The sequence below is a fragment of the Pieris napi genome, chromosome 1, assembly GCF_905475465.1.
Source record: "Pieris napi chromosome 1, ilPieNapi1.2, whole genome shotgun sequence".
NCBI classification, from domain to species: Eukaryota; Metazoa; Arthropoda; class Insecta; order Lepidoptera; family Pieridae; genus Pieris; species Pieris napi.
The window spans coordinates 9,087,357-9,107,208 of record NC_062234.1 but is presented as its reverse complement, the minus strand read 5'-3'; the positions used below and the strand labels follow the sequence as shown (position 1 = coordinate 9,107,208).

The following is a 19,852-nucleotide window of genomic DNA, read 5'->3' as shown; positions in this document are numbered from 1 at the left end:
ATAACTTAAGAACATAACCGACCAAAACCTACTTAACCGATGAAACTTATACTGCTACCTAAGTTGGAATATACTTGAATAAAATCATCGACATGACACCGAAGTTCCAAGAAATTTTGCAACAAACTTTAAATGTCTAATAATAAATCACTACACTACATACTCTAATACCGAATACCAATAATATCACAAAAGTAGTGTTATGATAAAAAATAAATAATAGTTTAAATGTGCCATATTTTTCGTCTATAGAGCAGAGCAACCCACGCTTTTTCACAATAATACCAGTATTTTTTGTTCATTACCATTTTCAGCCAAAATTTGGAATTATTTTTCATTTTTTAGTTTGATGGGCTTTAAAAGCGTGTTTTTTTAAACAATTATTTATTTTTTATCATGTGTTTTTTTAGTTTTTTTAAACTATTATTTATTTTTAATTTTTTAGTTAAATTTTTTTCATTTTTTTTTCGGTTATTGCATTGTCATCGGTGTTTGACAGGTGCGCAAAATTTGAATAAAATCTGTCCGTTTAAAGTGGGTCAAAATCGAGTCCGAAAGAGTCGGTTACATACATACATACATACTTACAGGTGAAGCTAATATAAAGCATGTAAAAAAGGATACACATCCACGATGATACTAAAAGTAAATTTTATAAAATGTTTAAATTCAGAATACATTTAAAACACGTTTCGAGCTTTACCCCGTCAACTGGGCAATTAATCGCCGGTCATCTTGAATCGACGTTGGTTTGTGGTTGATTAATAGCCAATTGAGCATCCGTTACATTAGCCTTCGCTATCATGAATATATTCTAACTTTCATAAATACAATAAAAGCTTTTCCAAATTATAAATATTATGAGAAACTTTTGTTTTCAAGAACTAAAGAAGGGTTTTATATGCAACTTTTGCGCTAAAGGGAAGCACTTATGTAAAGTAAATGCTTAATGCAATCTTTTACTAACATTCTAATAACGACATAGTTGAAAAAAATTGGTAAATGTGGGAGGACACTGTTTATTTGTCATTAAAAAATATATGAAACTAGTGGACCCGACAGACATCCTGCAGGTATCCTGCATGATATTTCAAGCGATTAGTAAAGCAAAGTATGAAAGTACCGACTGCAGCGCCAGCTGGCGGGCTGATTTGTGAATCTAAACCATTCCCAGATCCCCTTAAACACACAAAAAGTTCAAGTGAAGTTCAGTGACATACACACTTACAGAAGAATTATATATATAAAGATTACGATAAACACATTGCGTAAACATTTACGTGAACTATTGACACAAAACTGTTAAAGTTACATCTCAACATATCTAGACTACTGCGCGTATTTATTCATCATACACTTTTCCTTCACCGTATGAGCAAGTGTTAATTGCACACATACATATATTTTTTAATCGTGTACGTGTACGTATAAGATCTGAAAATGTGTTCAACATCACTGAGGCTGATGTTGATGTATGTAACATTTCAAATTAGATTTATTATTTCTGTCTACGGGTTTCCGTAATATATTTAATTTCATATCGGACAATTACAATTTAAATGCATGTTTTGCAACTTCAGCTTTATAGGGCAATGGTAGAAACCATCATAGACCTATATGGTCGCCTAACTCCAAAAAAGTACATTGTTTCTTTCCATTTTTCATCATCATTTTTTGAAGTAGGGAGAATGGAAAAAAATATGGTGGAGTTGAGTAGTTTATGTACCCATTTTGAAAGATCGATACACGATTTAAATAATTTCGATTGATAGAAAAAAAAACCAAACAGCCAATTTTTGAATTCATTTTACGACGAAAATTGTAAACTAATTAAATATCAACAAGCACAAGAACTTTATATAGGGACTTTCAGGACATCTAATACAAAATAAATTACCTTCAAAACCGAAAAAGCGTCTTTTCATTACAACGAACGACAACTAAAGAAAATAGTCACGAAACAATTTGTTTAAAGATTTTTCACCTCCTTTATCTAAATGTATAGAGAAGATTTTTTAACTTTCGATCTGCAAGAACATTAAGCTGTGGTTCGCTATTCCACAATATATCGTAAGTAATTAAAGAAAATATCAAGCGGTCTACTAATAGACCATTACTTTCGAAGATGCTAGAACATTACGCTATATTAGGAACATTTGGAACGCGAACAAGAAACCTCGATAAGGAACATTAACCGCGTCGGGTCATACCAAGTTTTAATCACCAATTTGAGTTAATGCCATAATATTTCTTATCCACATTATATAGCATAAATATATAAAGTTACATTCAGTAGCGCTACAGCTCTCTAGGAGACTTGGGTAGATATGTATACTATTTAATGTTGTTGCATTCTTTAATGTGATTTGTTATCGTCAATAGTTTATCTTCGTTGCCTGACTTTGACCAGCACGGTTTCCTGACGACGATCCTTTGTCGCGAGCGAGTTTGATTTGCCCATGGTAAAATTGCTCTGACATAGTTAGCACGGTTAGGCAACCCCATGACAGGTAGTTCCCATTAGGCTAACAATAACGGAAAACAGTATATTTTGCCCTGAATGGAATCCAAGCTCCCGGGTTCGATTCATTAAATAAACCACGAGTTACGGAGGCGGTGAAACAATGAACGCAATTAAAATTATATAATATATAATGTAAACGAAAGTATGACAGAAAAAACAAATGAAGGTAATGGAACCGGGCACGCTGCCTCGTCTCTTAGAAAAAACTAGGCCAAGATACTCTTTGTTTGAGTAATGTGCTAAAATAACAGCTAATTTCTATTATCATCTTATTCCTTAGTACTCGTAATGTATTCTTTTGTTAATAAATACTGTTTTATTAATAATTTAAATAAAATTGCATTTCATCCATCTAATACAATATTTTTCATTGGAAGTTAATTTTGTGGACGTATTTGATTACATTATCCTGTAACTGAAGTAAAAAGAGCTATCGTTTTGTATACCCTTGTTTAATCATCTGCTCTGTTTAAATACTATGTACGTACGTTCCCTTTCAGCTACCGTCTAATGAGGATGGGACCAATATTATTTTAATTAGCAAATGCTACCCTCAAATCGATTAACCCATTTTGTTTATTGGTTGCGCAATTATCACAAGTTCATGACCGCATCGCTCTTGAGGATCTTTATGGCTGCCCTCTCCCAAATGTAGGTAAGATGACTGTATCTGGCAAACTGCCACGACATGACGGCGGCACTCTTACAAACACACTTTAAAATAACATAGCTTATGGCTGATATTTAACGTCTTTCTAAATGGATTAAGGGCAAATGGACCTTAAGTAGATAGTTATCTTAAGTCTTACAAATGTATGTTATTTACACTAAACAACCATCTCTATGGTAACCTTCACGCATAATACGTAACCCATTGTAATTTCAAACGTGCGAAACTGTTCACACTAACAAAAACAAAACCATCTTGCCTATGCCATATGTAATTGTTATGAAGACTATTTGTATTTGAAGCAATATGAGATACAAATTTTTACGTTTAAGGAAGTAGACGTCAATTATTCAAGAGGTTTTAGAAAGTTATATTATAAATTATTCCAGAAAGACTTCATAAACTTTACGGAATATAAACGAAAGGAAATGAAATTTCTTAATAGGCTCGCTTTCGTTTTTAAGAGCGGGAGAGATACAATTTTAAACAAAGAATCAGGATGCTTGGTAAACAATAGAAGTATCTGCTTCTTATTACTTTCACAAACATAAAGACAGCTTTAATCTGTTTTCGGGGAACATTGAATCTTCTTTTAGTTTTACGAATTTGGTATATATTCGTCTTTCGAAGTAAGTGGTATATGGTTGTTTAAATTACAATTCAAAAATGTACGCCAGTGCAATTATTTTATACATTTATCTCTTATAAAGGAAATTGGTATTATGCTATCACCATTATCGCTTCAATCTGACCGAGTTGTGTGATAGTTATGATATATTATATTTTAGATATTTAATGCCTACATAGGTTTATTAACTTTTGCGTTTAAATAAGCTTAACACAGAAATAGTCATATATTATAAATTTTGAATTACTCGATAAGAGTTAACAAAGAATTTGCCGAAAAAGTGCTGACGTTAAATTAATTCAGACCAGTCAGTCAGTCTTCAATTCTTTAAAAATATGTATACAGACGCAGTCAAATGAATTACATGTAAATTGATAACATATAAATGTCCTACAAAAGCAACTATATCTAAGTATATTATATTCAAGGATCAACACTTCACGTTTTCATTTTATTTTATCACTTTAATAACTTAACGAACGCGCATTTAATAACGAAACGTGCAATATTAAATACCTTTTTATTATATTTTAAAGTACAGTTTATCATATTCAAGATACTAGTTGTTATAGTTAGTATCGTATATTACTTAATTTTTATACATACAAAAAATGAGTTTCGTAAATAAAACTGTGTTAGTCACAGGAGCCAGTTCAGGCATAGGAGCGGCAACTGCTATTGAATTTGCTAAAGAAGGCGCTACTGTCGCAATAGTTGGAAGAAATGAAGAGAAACTATTGAAAATCGCTAAACAAATAGATAAAATCGGAGCAAAGTATTTAGTAATCAAGGCGGATGTAAGCGAAGATCAAGAAACAAAACGTGTAATAGAAGAGGTAATAAGTAAGCTTACTAAATTGGATGTATTGGTTAACAATGCAGGTCTTATTACATTTGGAAGTATCTTAGATGGAAGAATACTAGAAGCATTTGACTCTGTAATGAAAGTAAATATTCGAGCTCATATTAATATCACAAATTTAGCTGCTCCATACTTAATTAAATCAAAAGGAAATATTGTAAACATTTCTAGTGTAGTCGGAACACTAACAGGGACAATAGGTATGACTCCATACTGCATAACGAAAGCTGCATTAAGTCATTTTTCACGTTGTGCAGCTTTAGAATTAGCTGAAAAAGGTGTTAGAGTCAATACGGTTAGCCCTGGGCCTGTAGCAACGGATATATTGGAAAATGCAGGGCTCGGTTCCACGAAAATGGAAGATGTTTTACCTGAAACTCCACTTAAGAGAGTATCAGATTCGGTTGAAGTTGCGAATGTCATTCTTTTTCTAGCAAGTGCCAAGGCAAATGGTATAACTGGTTCGGAATATATTATTGATAATGGATGGTGTATTAAGAATTAATTTAAACTTTTTAATACTTAATTTTAGATTGAGCAAGAAAACAAACACAAAAATATTATATAATTTAACATAAAAATAATACATTTATCTTGAAATTATATGTATATTTATTTTTAATTATTCCGAATTTTCGTTAATAATGATAATACAAATACGAATAAAATAAAGTTTTATTATTCAACAATATATAAAATAAAATATATACTCCAAGATAAATTTTGTTTCTATGTCAATATTACCTAAATAATCACATCCACAATAATCTTTGCGAAACTATTTATCATCGTAAAGATTAATTAGATAATAATATTTTGATAACATATTAGAAAAGAATACATATATACAGGCAATTACGTAATTACTGCAATATTATCTCTTTGACCGTGATACTAAACAACAAGAAAATAATGATTTTTAGTAATAAAGTGGTGTTAGTGACTGGAGCTAGTTCTGGTATAGGAGCAGCTACAGCAATTGAATTTGCAAAGGAAGGTGCTATCGTAGCAATAGTAGCAAGAAATGAAGAAAAATTAAATAATGTTGCAAATGAAATCGAAAAGGTTGGAAAAAAACCGCTCATTTTAAAATGAGATATAAGTAATGACAACGAGGCCGAAAATTTGTTAGAGCAAGTAATAACAAAATTGGGAAAATTAGATGTCCTTGTTAACAACGCAGGTTTGACAAGATTCGGAAGCATCTTAGAAGGAAACATACTACAATCGTACGATGAGATTATGAAGGTTAATGTTAGGGCTCATATCAATATCACTACTTTGGCTACTCCGCATTTAATTAAAACTCAAGGAAATATTGTAAATATCTCCAGTGTGGCTGGCAAAACACTTCCATCATATTCATCAATGATTTCCTATCACATATCAAAGGCAGCATTGACTCATTTCTCTCGATGCGCAGCTCTTGAATTGGCAAGTAAAGGGGTGAGAGTAAATATCGTGAGTCCTGGTCCTGTAAAAACAGACCTGTTGGAGAATGCGGGTGTTGGCTTTATGAAATTTGAAGATGTTTCTGATGACGCTCCATTGAAACGTGTGTCAGAATCTGTCGAGGTGGCAGATATTGTACTATTTTTAGCAAGCAATAAAGCCAGGGGAATTACGGGCTCTGAGTACGTAGCTGATAATGGCTGGTGTTTACGACACTAAAAGTAATTAGCAGATAGCAAATTTTTTATACTTATTTCAGCACAAGTATCTAGTTTGTTATACCAGTTTACTTTAGCATTTTCTTTAAAAAGCGATCAATTATGAGAGTGTTAATTTGACTAAACTGATTCTGTTATTTAGCATTATATATTTTGCCTTAGTTATTTTCTGTATTTTATGATGATGGGTTAATTTAAAGCAATAATTTTAATTATACACATCACTTTGTTAGCAAGCGTCGCATAGCCGTGGGGCGTCATTACCGGTCTCTCGTTATTGTAACACGAGTTCCCATCTCTCGGAAGTTACTTTTCAAAAGCTGGTATAAGGTTTTTACTTATTTTTATCACTACTAAACTTTTAGTAACTAACTACATTAAAAGTTTAATAAAAGTAAAGAAATGAAAAATAGTAATAAATTTCCTTGTTTGTGCACTCGAATTAAGCTCCCCACGCGTCTATTGCATCTATTTTATCAATATTTTTTCTTTCTATCCTTTAACAATTATTGTTGTATGACAATGAAGCGAGACCTCCATATCAGGAAAACATTACTTAAGGTATTTATATTACGCTTAAATAATTGTTTTCAAACAAACAAAGACAAAGTCATTAAAAAATAGCATTTACGAAGTAACGAAACACAACTTAGTTTAGGCTTTAGCCTAGGTAGTTTTAAATTAAAAGATAAATTAATGATAGAGTCAAAAGAGTTTCCGCAAGCTGCATAAAAGAAGATAATCTGTGAGATCAGACTTCGTTTAATTTCATGCTGAGTATCATGTGTATTCAGCAATCCTTGAGTCTACAAAGGAATAAAAACGGGCTTCAGGTGTGCAGTGAGTGCTCACGATGCGAATTCTTTCTATACGAAAAGACGCTTATGCTTGAATTATACTGGGATAGTTTAAATGGGGATCTTTTTGTCGGATATTCATTCGACGAAGTTAAAAGGTTTACGTCTATTACTTTGTGAGTTTATTTGTGGATTTCAAGTAGTTTCATATATTTTTGTTAAAATAACATTAAATTTTTAATGTCTGCTGCAATTGTATTTTAATTACCTTTCTTATACTAGTAAACAATACCTAAGGCAATTAGTTTAAAAATAATCTCAAATCATTTAAATAAAAATACAGAAACTTCTGCTTTACGATAATAGGTATGTTACACATATTAATTTTCAAAACCTTCATGTAAATATTTTTAAGTACTTGCCCTGCCACGAATTCTTCCATGTCAAAGTAATACTAAGTATATATAAATAATATTCTTAGAGCTGCTTCTGGCAGTGCGTCCATAGGAGGCGGTATCACTTAACATCAGATGAGAATCGTGCCTGTTTGCCCCCCGGTTGTATTAAAATAAAGTATTGCGCTGATACTCTTTATGATCATCAATTACATTATACATAGTATGGCTTGAATTTTATTAATAAATTTGGTATTATAAATTCCAGACCGCATAATTAAAAGGGGATTGCGCCGTATTAATCCGAGAGAGGGGGTTGCTAAATAAAGTAGAAGTCTCATTAAGTGAGCCATTCAGACCATCTATCACTCAATAATCATCAACTCGTTGCTAGCGTGAACTTCGCAATCATTGCCTTTTAATATCATTAATTACATTTATCTAAAGTCTGTCGCAAATAGTCTTCAAATTCTGATTGTGTAGGTATATTTGCAACTTTTAAAAACAAAATGGTGATATATATATTTTTTTCTTTTACATAATATCATATGATGTATTCATGTTTTTTTATTAATTACAAATATCAGGTAACTAAAGCAAGTAAACAAAAAAAGAAAAATATTAAATTTCTGTCTTGCTCATATAAAACTTCTCACACAACAAACGTTTTCAGAATGTTATGAGAGATAAGATAAAACACTGTCATTATCTCCCCTTTACTGTTAAAAAGTGAATCCATACAAAGCGAAGGTACACAAAATTAAAGTGGAAATATACGGGTCGCAGATAAAAGCGTAATAGCGAGCTTACGAAACTTTGAAACTTCAGCAAGAGAATGGTAATTATTCCGTCTCTGTCACTTCCATTCACAAACAGTCGCATTGTTACATTTATTTCGCTAAGATTAAACTCACTACTATCAGAAATGAAATTAACTGAATTTGCACTGGTATTCTAGTCATATTAGTAAGGAAATTCTCTGTACTTTAGTTACTTCTAGTTCTTTTATTGTCTGTGCTTCTGTGCGTATACCGCGTTTTTCATTAGGGATGTTCTGTGCACTTCAAATGTGTATAGCGATTGGAAAGAATTTAAATATCTATATATATAAAAATGAAACCCGTTTTCCGTTGTCACGACATCACATGAAAACGGCTCAACCGATTTGTCTGATTTTTTTTTGTTGTGTTTGTAATTGTCAGGAGAAGGTTCTTATAAAAGAAAAAAAGAAAAACTTTGCGCGGAAAATTAGAAAATTCAAGAATATTTAACCACCATACAATTCGAACTTTTTGGTGTAACCTTATGGCGTTTGACATAACACAACATTGACAGAATGCGTGCTGCAAATATCGTCAGAGGATGTAAGAAAAATGAATATCGTTCAAAATAAATGCTTCGATCGGAGTTATTATATTGATAATATAATGATATGCGAGCCAGAAAAACAAACAAAGAATGTTGTATAACATAAAGCATTAGAATAATAAACACTTTGTTTCTGAAATATTTTTTAATTCATTATACCAATTTGAAATCAATATTCATAGTTAAGACAGGACAACGTCTATCGTGTCCGCTAGTTTCATATATAAACCATTTGAACTTAATTTTCTTTTGTGTAGTTGATATTGTTCTACCATTAGATCATTCATATTAAAAATTTTGAAACAAAAATTATGAATACTGTTTAGATTGAATCAAATCCGTCAAACAACCATATTGGTTCATATAGGGTACATAAGGTATATTTAAGAAATAATCATACTAACTTACTACTAGTAATGAAAGCCGGATGAGAACTGGCAAGAATCTCTCCACCGCTCATTTTAATCGCCAAGTTTTTAATTTGACAAGATGCATGAAGTCATCGATATATAATAGCGTCTGCATAGAATAAACTTTTTCAGCATAATAAAACAAGTTACAAAGACAGGCTACAATCCTTATATATCTATTAAATTTACACAGATTGAATCCCGTCTAGGGAATGTCCCAGATTCCCTTTAAAATACGATTGAAATAAATCGACAAATCGTAGTCACAATTGAGATTGAGATTGAACAAGCTTAGATTAAACAAAATAATACAAAACAGCAATGCATTCTTTCCATTCAGTTCTATTTTTTACGAAACTTGTAAGTCGCCTTCAAGGTTTTAGTTTTCTTTTACAAACTGATTAAATAGTGACACATTTGTTATATCGGAATGAGATGTGAAGGTATATCTAAAGTACATAGTTTATTTTGGCGAATTAATTTGTGCATATGTATAATATAATTTGTGTTATGCGGTGTAACGCTAAATGTACCTTCGTAGTGCCCGCAATTCTAATATTATTATTATCATTGGTAAATACGTTGTAAATGTGTTCGGTGTCCTGATGGAAGCTATTCGATATAATGTACGCTTATAGATTTATATACTACTTAATGTTACGCTATATTATTTTAAAGAGCAGTGTTGGCCTAGTGTCTTTAAAATGCGCCTCATACCTGAGGTATATGGACTTTTTGCGCATCGCACATAGACAGAAAGTCGCTCGTTTTTGGGGGGATGGAAAACATTTTTTAAAACTGGCATGTGTCAGACAGAAGGCTGATCAACTACTTGTCTATGAAGTAAAAATGATCAGAGAAACAAATATCATTTGAGGCGAAGACCCATATAGGGTAGCAGCGCCTATTATTATTATAAGTATGTTTACCAGGTATATGTAAAAATTATAGATGAAACTCATTAAATATGATACCATGGAGAGGTGTCGCCACTAGCTTATTATATTGGACTATTAAACAATATTCGTTCCTATTATTCGATACAATATTTTCAAAAGGTTTATAATGTAACGCGATGGTGTATGAATTAATTGACATACAATCGAGTTCATTGCTTAAATTAGAATGGTTACATAATAGATTAACATTTCTTTGTGTACTGACTTTGTATATGTAAATAAAACGTACAGTCTTATATTCTTACATAAGTAATGTGCATAGGTAATCCGCATTAGTAATAATCCATGTCATCAAATCGTAAATCAGACCGCTATGCCTGCTGATAGCTTCACATAATTTATGTTCATCGATTTCAATTCAGCGGAGAATTGAGTGACTTGTTTAATGGGATTATGTTTGTGTTATGCTTAATTAGGATTGTAGATTATGCAATTTAATGGCTTGATTGTAGCCACATATTTCTATGTAGATGTTGAAAATTTTAAGGAAGTCCTGACACTATCGGGCATTGTTCTATAATAATCAGAGTGTTTTGATTCGAATCACGTGAAGCGCTAAAGTAATTTTAGTAAACTTTGGCTTTTGAACCAGGATAAAAATCTATGAAAGTAGAACACGGAAAAATTGTTAAAACAGTGATTGTTTTCCTAATTATAATATTTTTACATTCAGCTTTTTCAAAATATTAAATTAAATTTTAAAAAGTTGTTCTTCGTATCTAAATTTAAAAAAAACAAACATTATAACGTCAATTAAATCAAAGTAAAGACGTTATGTTTTTTCACTAATACATATCAAAACTTCAAGTTATAAAGTTCGAGTTGCAAATTTCATAATAAAATTTGATAAATTGGTAACTTCGAGTGGAGAATATTGCATACCTTTCATTTTCCTCTGAAATTTATGGATAGGAAAATATGGTTGCAGCTGGTCTTACAAATGGCTTGCTATATTTTCTTGAGTTTCTTCAATGTATTTTTTGATACATAAAGGAAAACAGAGGGTTTTAAAAATTACCTTAACTCAATGATGCGTTAAAGGATCTCGATCCCTTATTTATATGAACGGGACACAAAATAACTTCTTTAATAATATTTTCATGGAATAAAATATTCAGTTTAATTTGTTGTTTTTGTATTTTTTTATTCCCTAAACGAAATTTCGAATGTTTAACTATTTAAAAATTTGTACAAGAAATTCGACGGCTACATAGGTAGTTCTTCTTTAATTTACACAAACATGTTTTTCTTAAGCCTGATCTATATGATTTGCAATGGCTAGGTTATAATGTAAGGTATATAAGAGTACGTGGTGTCCACAATTCCAATTTACAAAATAATATTATTATTGGTAAATAAGTAGTAGATTTCTTTGGCGTCCTAAAGAATGGAAAAACTATTTGTAGTTTTTGTTTCTACCAGACAACTAAAACACATTATATAAAATTTTCAATATAAACTAAACATTTGATTTTTTTATTTATATTATAGCAATTTCTTTCATTATTCTAAAGTAAAACTAAGGCACTCACGCTGCTAACATAGATGATACCTTTCACTAACTTTTAAAACCTTAAGTTATACTCATCAAACACATGAAATCACCACACTAATCTCCTTCATTTCAATAAGTACTTACTCGACCTATATACAAAGTCATGAAAACAAAAGCCAGCTATGAGGGCTCCAGGGGTTTGCTAAATTGAAATAAATTATTTTTAACGACAAAAATAAATTACGTGTTAAATCCCATATATATATCAAACCATATAAATTCACTGCATCTATCTGAAACGGTATTAACTTTATCTCGGTCATTTACAGCCACAGGTGCGGAGTAAAATGGTTTCATAATATTTTAAACGTTCAAATTTAGTTTCATAACAGATGTTACCTTCCACACTTTTATTATAACAGAGGATGACAGATTAGTTAACCCCATTAGAAAATTGGCAAGATGGGCTAGTTTGCGATTCTCAATCTGCAGTACATGCGTTTGACTTGTGGAGGTGCATCAAATTATTCTTTCTATGAGCGCAATAAACACTTTGTTGTCCGGTGTAGAAAAAGTGTTAAAGCGTGTCATACTTTAAACAAACTTAAAGCTAATTTACAAAATACCAAGGGCAGATTAATATGATGGTACTGAAATATCTATTGGAACTTCGTTTTTGATAATAAAAGAACAATTCAGAACGCTTAGTGTTCAGCATACCAGATGAAAATGCAAGTAGACATGAATCTATCAATAAAAGATTAAAATTTTAGTACATTTTATTTATATTTTTATATATTATATAGCTTATTACAGATTACATCATCTTTGTAGTGTGGTCTAGTTCCACTATTGACCTTATATGACTGATATTTTAACACATTTGAACTTTTCACGCGCTTATTAGAGCATATAAAATATAAATTGTGTATTACATATATGAAGATATAGATAAAATAACGTAAAACACTAAATAATAGATAGGATAGTTATGTTTTTCCATAATTCTATTACTAGTCACTAGTAGATAAAAACATCTACGAATTAGAAGATATTTTTATTCAGATAAGAAAGATTACAACTTTGGTTTTAAATTCTTATTTAAGAAAGTAATCGTCTTGTACTGACCGTTATTTAGGCTTTTACTAGAATTATTTCACGTGACGGTAGTTAATTTATTAATGGTTAAATTATTTTGTAAACAATAAAAAATACTACAGAATTACCAAACGATATTATGTATTAAACAAAACTCAAAGCAGTTATTAAATCGGAAAGGTTATTTAGGTACATAATGTATCCAAAAATATACCTACAAGTTTTTATATTTATGAACTTTCACAGATCACAAATCATTTTATATAGCTCAATGATTACATCTTTACGATATTCCAACTGTTGTAGAATATAGAAATGTATATTTGTCTTTGTGCGACGATTTTCTGGATTTTTATTATTTTTATTTCTAATACCCGTTATTTTTTATGAAATCTGTAGTGTTTACATTTTAATCAAATAACAAAAAAATGGACTACTGTTATATAATATTGAATAAAACAGTAATGTAAGTTAGTGTTACATTAAATGCTTCAACACTTTTATGTCTCTCACCGACCCTTAAGCTACCTTGAAATTATGGAATTTTAGAGATAAGCCATAAAACTCGGTCCGTTTTCCTTCATTTAATCCCAGACAAATTTTTATTCTTTATTGAAAAAATGTTTCATGATATGGATACGGCGATTTACCAATTTTACAGTAACGACTTTTATTATTTATCTCAAATTCTCATATTTCGTAACTGATAGAATTTAATAGTTGCGAAATGAAAATACATATAAAGTGTTATGGATGTTTGTAAAACTGTGTAAACTTTCGAGGTAACTAAGTCTTTGTTTGCTTATTAATTATCACATGGAGTCTATTTCAGAAAACATATCATATTAAGGTTCGAGTTATAAATATTTCTTGCAAAAAGGTGGCGTGTTAAATATTTATGAAAATGTCAATTTACATATGGAGCGAAAGTCTTAGATTCGATTTCCGCCGAGTCTGTGATTGATTCAACAATTCGACTTACATGCCTTAAAAAGTCAGATATATTCCGGTCTCATGTCCTAATGTTACGGGACTTACCAACATTACATAGATTTAAAGTTAATCAGAAATGTAAAGTTATCTTTACGCTAGATTTGATAAAATGCCTTTAAAAAATAAATTTTCTAAATCCGTTCATGCGGAAAGCGATTCCTGCATACAGAGTTAGCACGGTTATGCGTTCACATATGACTGAGCGGTATCCGCAAAACGCTGCAGTGACGCAGACTGCGGTAAAACCATATCACTTTTATCAGAAAGCAATTTCCATAAACAATGAAAAATACATTTCTACTTGCTGAACGCTTTGGATAATATATTTTTAAAACAGAGAAGTTAAATCAGTGAAAATTTAAATAATTGGAAATGATTCGTTATGAAACGCAAACACACGTAGATGGTGTTCAGTGAAAATGTATTATTTTAATATTTAAATAAACTAAATTAGTTCAAAATAAGTGTATTTGACAATATAACCGAAAATGCAATAAATATAAAAAATATGCTGGTGCTTCTTATTGGGTCTTGCATAGAACAATTGAAATATAGACGTTTTGATTAGTTTTCTATTTTAAAGGGAAGATCTCGAATCGCTTGTGTTGCAAGTTTCCAATTTTGAGGGGACTAGACTAACTTTAAAAACACTTGCTTCATGTTTAATATATATTTTCCAAGCACTACACTATTACACATCTATTACAATAATTAATGTTTATATATCACTAGGTTGTTTCACTGTCCGCGTCTTTAAAAGAGAAGTGCATTTCATAACAGAATTTATATAAAATTTAAACAGGCATTCCAATATTCGAAACTAAAACATTTTTTTCACATGTGACAAGTGTTGCCTGCCATTATTTACATATTCAAACTCCAACAGCTTGACACTTCTAACAAAAAATCCTTAAAATAAGGAATAATAATAATAGGCCTGGCCATAAACAAAAAAAACGAAACCTAATTATAAATATCCTCATTCGGGCTTTTTCGAATGAGTTAAAATCTCTGCATCATAATTTAGTGCATTCGAAATTCAAATCTTTGTTTAAAATTACAAAGTTGCAGGAGTATGTGAAGAAGATTCGAAAGTTTTATCTAACAAGAATGAATGTTAAAAAATGTAGATATAGCGCAAGTGAGGCTCATAAGGACTCTTACAAAAACCTACCAAAAGTGGGTCGTGTCATTCTCGTATTTCTGGAAAAACACAAACTTACCTCCACCTCGTTCGTAGTTTCGTCCTCTTTAATTTGTGATATTGAGTGAATAATTTACGGATTAATAACTATATATACCGTAAAATCAAAATCAAAATGCGTTTTTTTAGTTTAGATTCGTCTTAGCGCATGCTTATGAATATCAAAAACGTTTACAAACACCGTGGAAGAGCAAGACCATATTAAAATTATACATTATGAGATAGCTGATATGTAGTGATAATAGTACATAAAAGCTATCCATATCTTTAAAAATATTTTTATTATATTCCTGCGTGCTTTCGATGTGAAAATTTAATATGTCATGTCTGCGCAGTATTTTATGCGGAATGGAGAAGTAGGTTACGATATATTATTTCACGAAAATAATTACTTGCGAGATATGAAATATCGATATTAAATTTTTGTTAAGATGATTTTTTAATAATTTCCCTAGCGTTTTTTACTAAAGAGCTTTTCTTTTAATGAAAGTGTTACGTCCTTAAAGTAATTGCATTGGACATTTAATATAATCTCACTTAGCGCAGATTAAAGGAAAGAATGAGACTGGTGTTTGTATTTTGTTAAGTACGCGATTAACAGCGCAGCTTATAAATTCAGTAAAGTTGTATAAATTACTGCTGGAAATTCCAACTACTTAGATACCGGTGCCATACAAAAACATTTCCACGGGGATCGTTTGAAGCTTAACTAGATTTTGTGAATATTTATGTATTTAGCGCTGCCTTTGATTATTTTAATTTGAATATACGAGCTTTAAGCTAAGGTACTATTACTATTCTTAATTATATAATTAGTATTTACGTAATAATATATAAACACAGGGAACGTGATTGCCGTGCATGATATTACGCAGTGTTGTGAATTGTATTCTTGTTGAATTAATTTAATTAGTATATGGTTCCGTTTTTTCGTATTTAATTGTTTAAGGCATTGAGTAATGTGTGCGGTGGTTTGACAAAATAAATTGTTATGGGAACCGCTTAATTTTGTACTGGAAATATATAGCTGAATAGTGTTAGTTATTTTTGTATTTGCTACCAATTTTACTAGAAAATGTTAATATCATCTAATGAAATTAGCTATATTCATATTAATTCCATCAGTTTAATTTTGGCTCGTTTTTGTTATTATTAAGGGTTTTATTATTCGTTATAAATTGTATTTAATATTTTAGATGAAATTTGATATATTTCATTGTATTTCCTGTTGTTGTTCTACATAATATTTCTCTTTAATGTGTTTTTTAACATTATAAGATAATAAGCTTTGAGGTATTTATCGTTTGAAGATTATGCGACACTCAGATCGCTTCATATATGAACTCGATTTTCAATAGAAACTATGTGAAAACTTCGCTTAAAAACTAGTTTATATTTTTACAGACGTATAAATAATGACTGATACTATAAAACTATTTCGAAAGCGGTCGTTGACTTTTCCACATTCATACCTGTTAATTGTTCTTATCAAATATGTTATGTGTATCATTATCATTTAAAAAAAACACTCCAAATGGATTGGATAGTTTTTGTTTATTTTTTTAAATTAATATGATAAATAATATGTGTAACCAAAGAATTTTAAAGTTTATAACGCCACACTGCAGACCCCGAGACCCGTACTTAGTCTAGTCGACAAGTTGAAAATGGAACAAAATAGAGATACTACTCTTAAAATTATGTGCGATAGCTTATTGGATCCGGAATGACGTCTAGATAAATGTGCTAAAAGCGTGTATTAGCACATAAAAAATTGCAAAAGTTATAGACCATTAAAGATGAAAAAATAATGGCATTTAGTTTTTTGCCAATATTTAATAAACTATTAATATTTAAGAAATTTCAAATAAAGATTCTGAAAGAGGAGGAAATTTCTAATAAAAAACTCCTGACTCCCAGAACTCTATCTCCATTATTTATAATGTTAATTTAACGCTGAAAATAGGTCTGCGGTTGACATTTTTAGGATTCGCGCGTGGCGTCAAAAGCGACTACGGCACATTAATTAATTTATTTAAGGTATTGAATATTTTTTTTTAAATTTGAAAAAATTATGGTGTGTTCTGAACACTATAATTATTTTATTCCCGTTGAAAATTTTACTTAAAGTTAATTTTTCAACAAGTTAAATAATTGTTAACTAACGAAATTTTCTCGAACGACCGTCTTAATTGTAAGTGAAAAAAAATGTTTAAATAATGGTCGTAAAAATATTTCGCTTCGTAGAGCCTTTCTTACATACATACTTAACAAGATCGTGCCATAAAAGTTAAAAAAATATTTATACTTTGTTTATAACAATTTTTTTACTTAAACAAAAACTTAAAAATCCATGTAATGATGTTAAAAAAATTTTTTTTTTCTAAATCATCATATAATCGTTTTTTTATTAATACAAGATATTTATTGATTTGCAAAAAAAAAAAATCCCGCCATTTGTTGATAAATTTTTTTTAAACAAATTGATTAAATCAATATTTTTTTTTAAAATTTTAACACAACTTTATTACATTAAAAATTTTATGATTTTTTAAAAAAAAATTTTTCCTTAATAACAATTTTTCATTGTTTATAATCGTTTTTTTTAATTTTCTATTGTTTAAATAATTAGTTAAGAAATTTTTTTTTCCTAAAAATCATAATTGACAGTCTTCTATAAAGTAACAGAAAAAATTTTTTTTTTAATCAACAATTCTATTGTTTATTAACTTACCAATTTGTTATAAACAAATATTCAACTTTTGTTTATTTTTTTTCTAAAACTTCTAAAATTAACAAAAACAACCATATATAACAAAGTATAGAAAAAATTTTTTTGTAAATTTTTTGATTATCATGAATATTACTTTTATTTAAAATTAAAAAAATTTTTTTTATTGAAATTTCTTAAATATTAATAGTTTATTAAATATTGGCAAAAAACTAAATGCCATTATTTTTTCATCTTTAATGGTCTATAACTTTTGCAATTTTTTATGTGCTAATACACGCTTTTAGCACATTTTTCTAGACGTCATTCCGGATCCAATGAGCTATCGCACATAATTTTAAGAGTAGTATCTCTATTTTGTTCCATTTTCAACTTGTCGACTAGACTAACTCTGTATCTTCCAACAGCGACAGCGATATCGATCCGCGCTAATGTCACCCGGGACCCCGGAATAAAAACCCATTCGGTATTGCTATTGGAAAAGTCCAAGTATTATATATTCAGCAAAAACAACGTGGCGTATAATAAATATGTAGTACGATAACTGAAATTACCTAATCTTTCGTTTTTATAAATTTTCTATTTCTAACGCAAATTATTCTGTGTGAGATAACTTTTAGGTTTTATCATAAACTACATTATAATCGCAACTGATAACTTAAAGCACTTAACTAAGTTGTATAAAGACATCACCACGTCAAGTTAGTGTTGGAAACTTAAACAAAGGTCCTTAAGTTGTTCAGAACTTATTAAAGGAAAGTAGAAGATACATTTACATCGCTGTCAAGATGTTGCAATATATTATTGCCAGTGACTTCGTATTAAAAATGTTTATTCAACAAAGTATATTATTTTATATTTTTACTAGCTGACCGGGCAAACGTAGTTTTGTCATGTATATCATTTATAATAAAAAAATAGGGGTTGATCGTAGAGGGGTGAAAGTTAGGGGTTGTATGTATTTTTTAATGCTGTATCATAAAAATAATAATAAAACAGAAACTAAAAAATATCTTATTTAAATTTTTATCTGAAAAAAAAAATTTTGGGGTGGACTACCCTTAACATTTAGGGGGATGAAAAATAGATGTTGTCCGATTCTCAGTTAGACCCAATATGCTCACAAAATTTCATGAGAATCGGTCAAGCCGTTTCGGAGGAGTTTAACCATAAACACCGCGACACGAGAATTTTATATATTAGATAAAACTTAAAACTTTTTAATTAATAAAACTACCAGTTAATATAGCGTATAGTTACATAATCTAAGTAGTTAAATGAACTAGCTAACTAAATGGACCACCTTCAATGAAATATCTATACAAAAGATTAACGAAACATAATGAGCACTATCCATAAATCAATATCTTTTTACAGGTCGTGCGATAGAGCGAGTGTGCAGTGGTACTGATGGTGCGGGAATGGTGTCAGCTGCGCGGGCGCTACTTGCGGCTGTCACTAGGGTTCTTCTTTTAGCGGATATGGTGGTTGTGAGACAATTACTATTGGCCAAGGACAAGGTTAGGTTTTATGGCCCCCTCTATACTTTTTAAGGAGGCTTATGTATATGGTTCGAAATTTATAAAAAAAACTCGATACCTTAATTTTACCTATATTTTCTGTATCTTAATCCTTTTTTTCTCAATAGACAAATAGGTCAGTTAGATCAGCCTTCTGTGGTTTGCGCACGATGTATAATGGAAAATGGTTCTCTTCCGATGTTTCGTCCTTAGCTTACAAGCAAGTTAATCGCGCGCCTAGACTCACGGCTTTCATAATAATCGAGAATTTAATTAAACAGAAAATAATATTCACTATTTCGGTAGATGAACTATTCTATAGGGTAATATCATTATTTAGTTAACTTTTATGTAGGCTTTGCTTAGGTTTTAACTGGGATTAGAGATTCATCCTATGAACCTAGTAATTCAATTAATCGCTTCATTTAAATTGCATCGCTGCCAACCCTTGAAACTATTATTTTATTACTAAATTATTCACCAAATTTGGCACGAGTGTGGATAATGTAGACCCAAATTTGGAATTCT

The 19,852-nt window shown here is 30.3% G+C and overlaps 1 protein-coding gene and 1 pseudogene across 11 annotated transcripts in view; both read left to right on the top strand.

Moving 5' to 3' along the window:
* LOC125049226 (alpha-catulin) overlaps window positions 1-19,852 on the top strand; it is a 55,619-nt gene that overhangs the window by 20,330 nt on the left and 15,437 nt on the right. For all 11 annotated transcript variants that reach the window (XR_007116986.1, XM_047648409.1, XM_047648396.1 and 8 more), the window contains exon 3: window positions 19,182-19,324. Coding sequence is in view for 10 of the 11 variants with exons in the window: in XM_047648409.1 (XP_047504365.1) it covers window positions 19,182-19,324 (143 nt within the window). In the remaining variant the exon portion in view is untranslated. The remainder of the gene's footprint in view (window positions 1-19,181; window positions 19,325-19,852) is intronic.
* LOC125049299 lies at window positions 5,393-7,404 on the top strand (annotated as a pseudogene).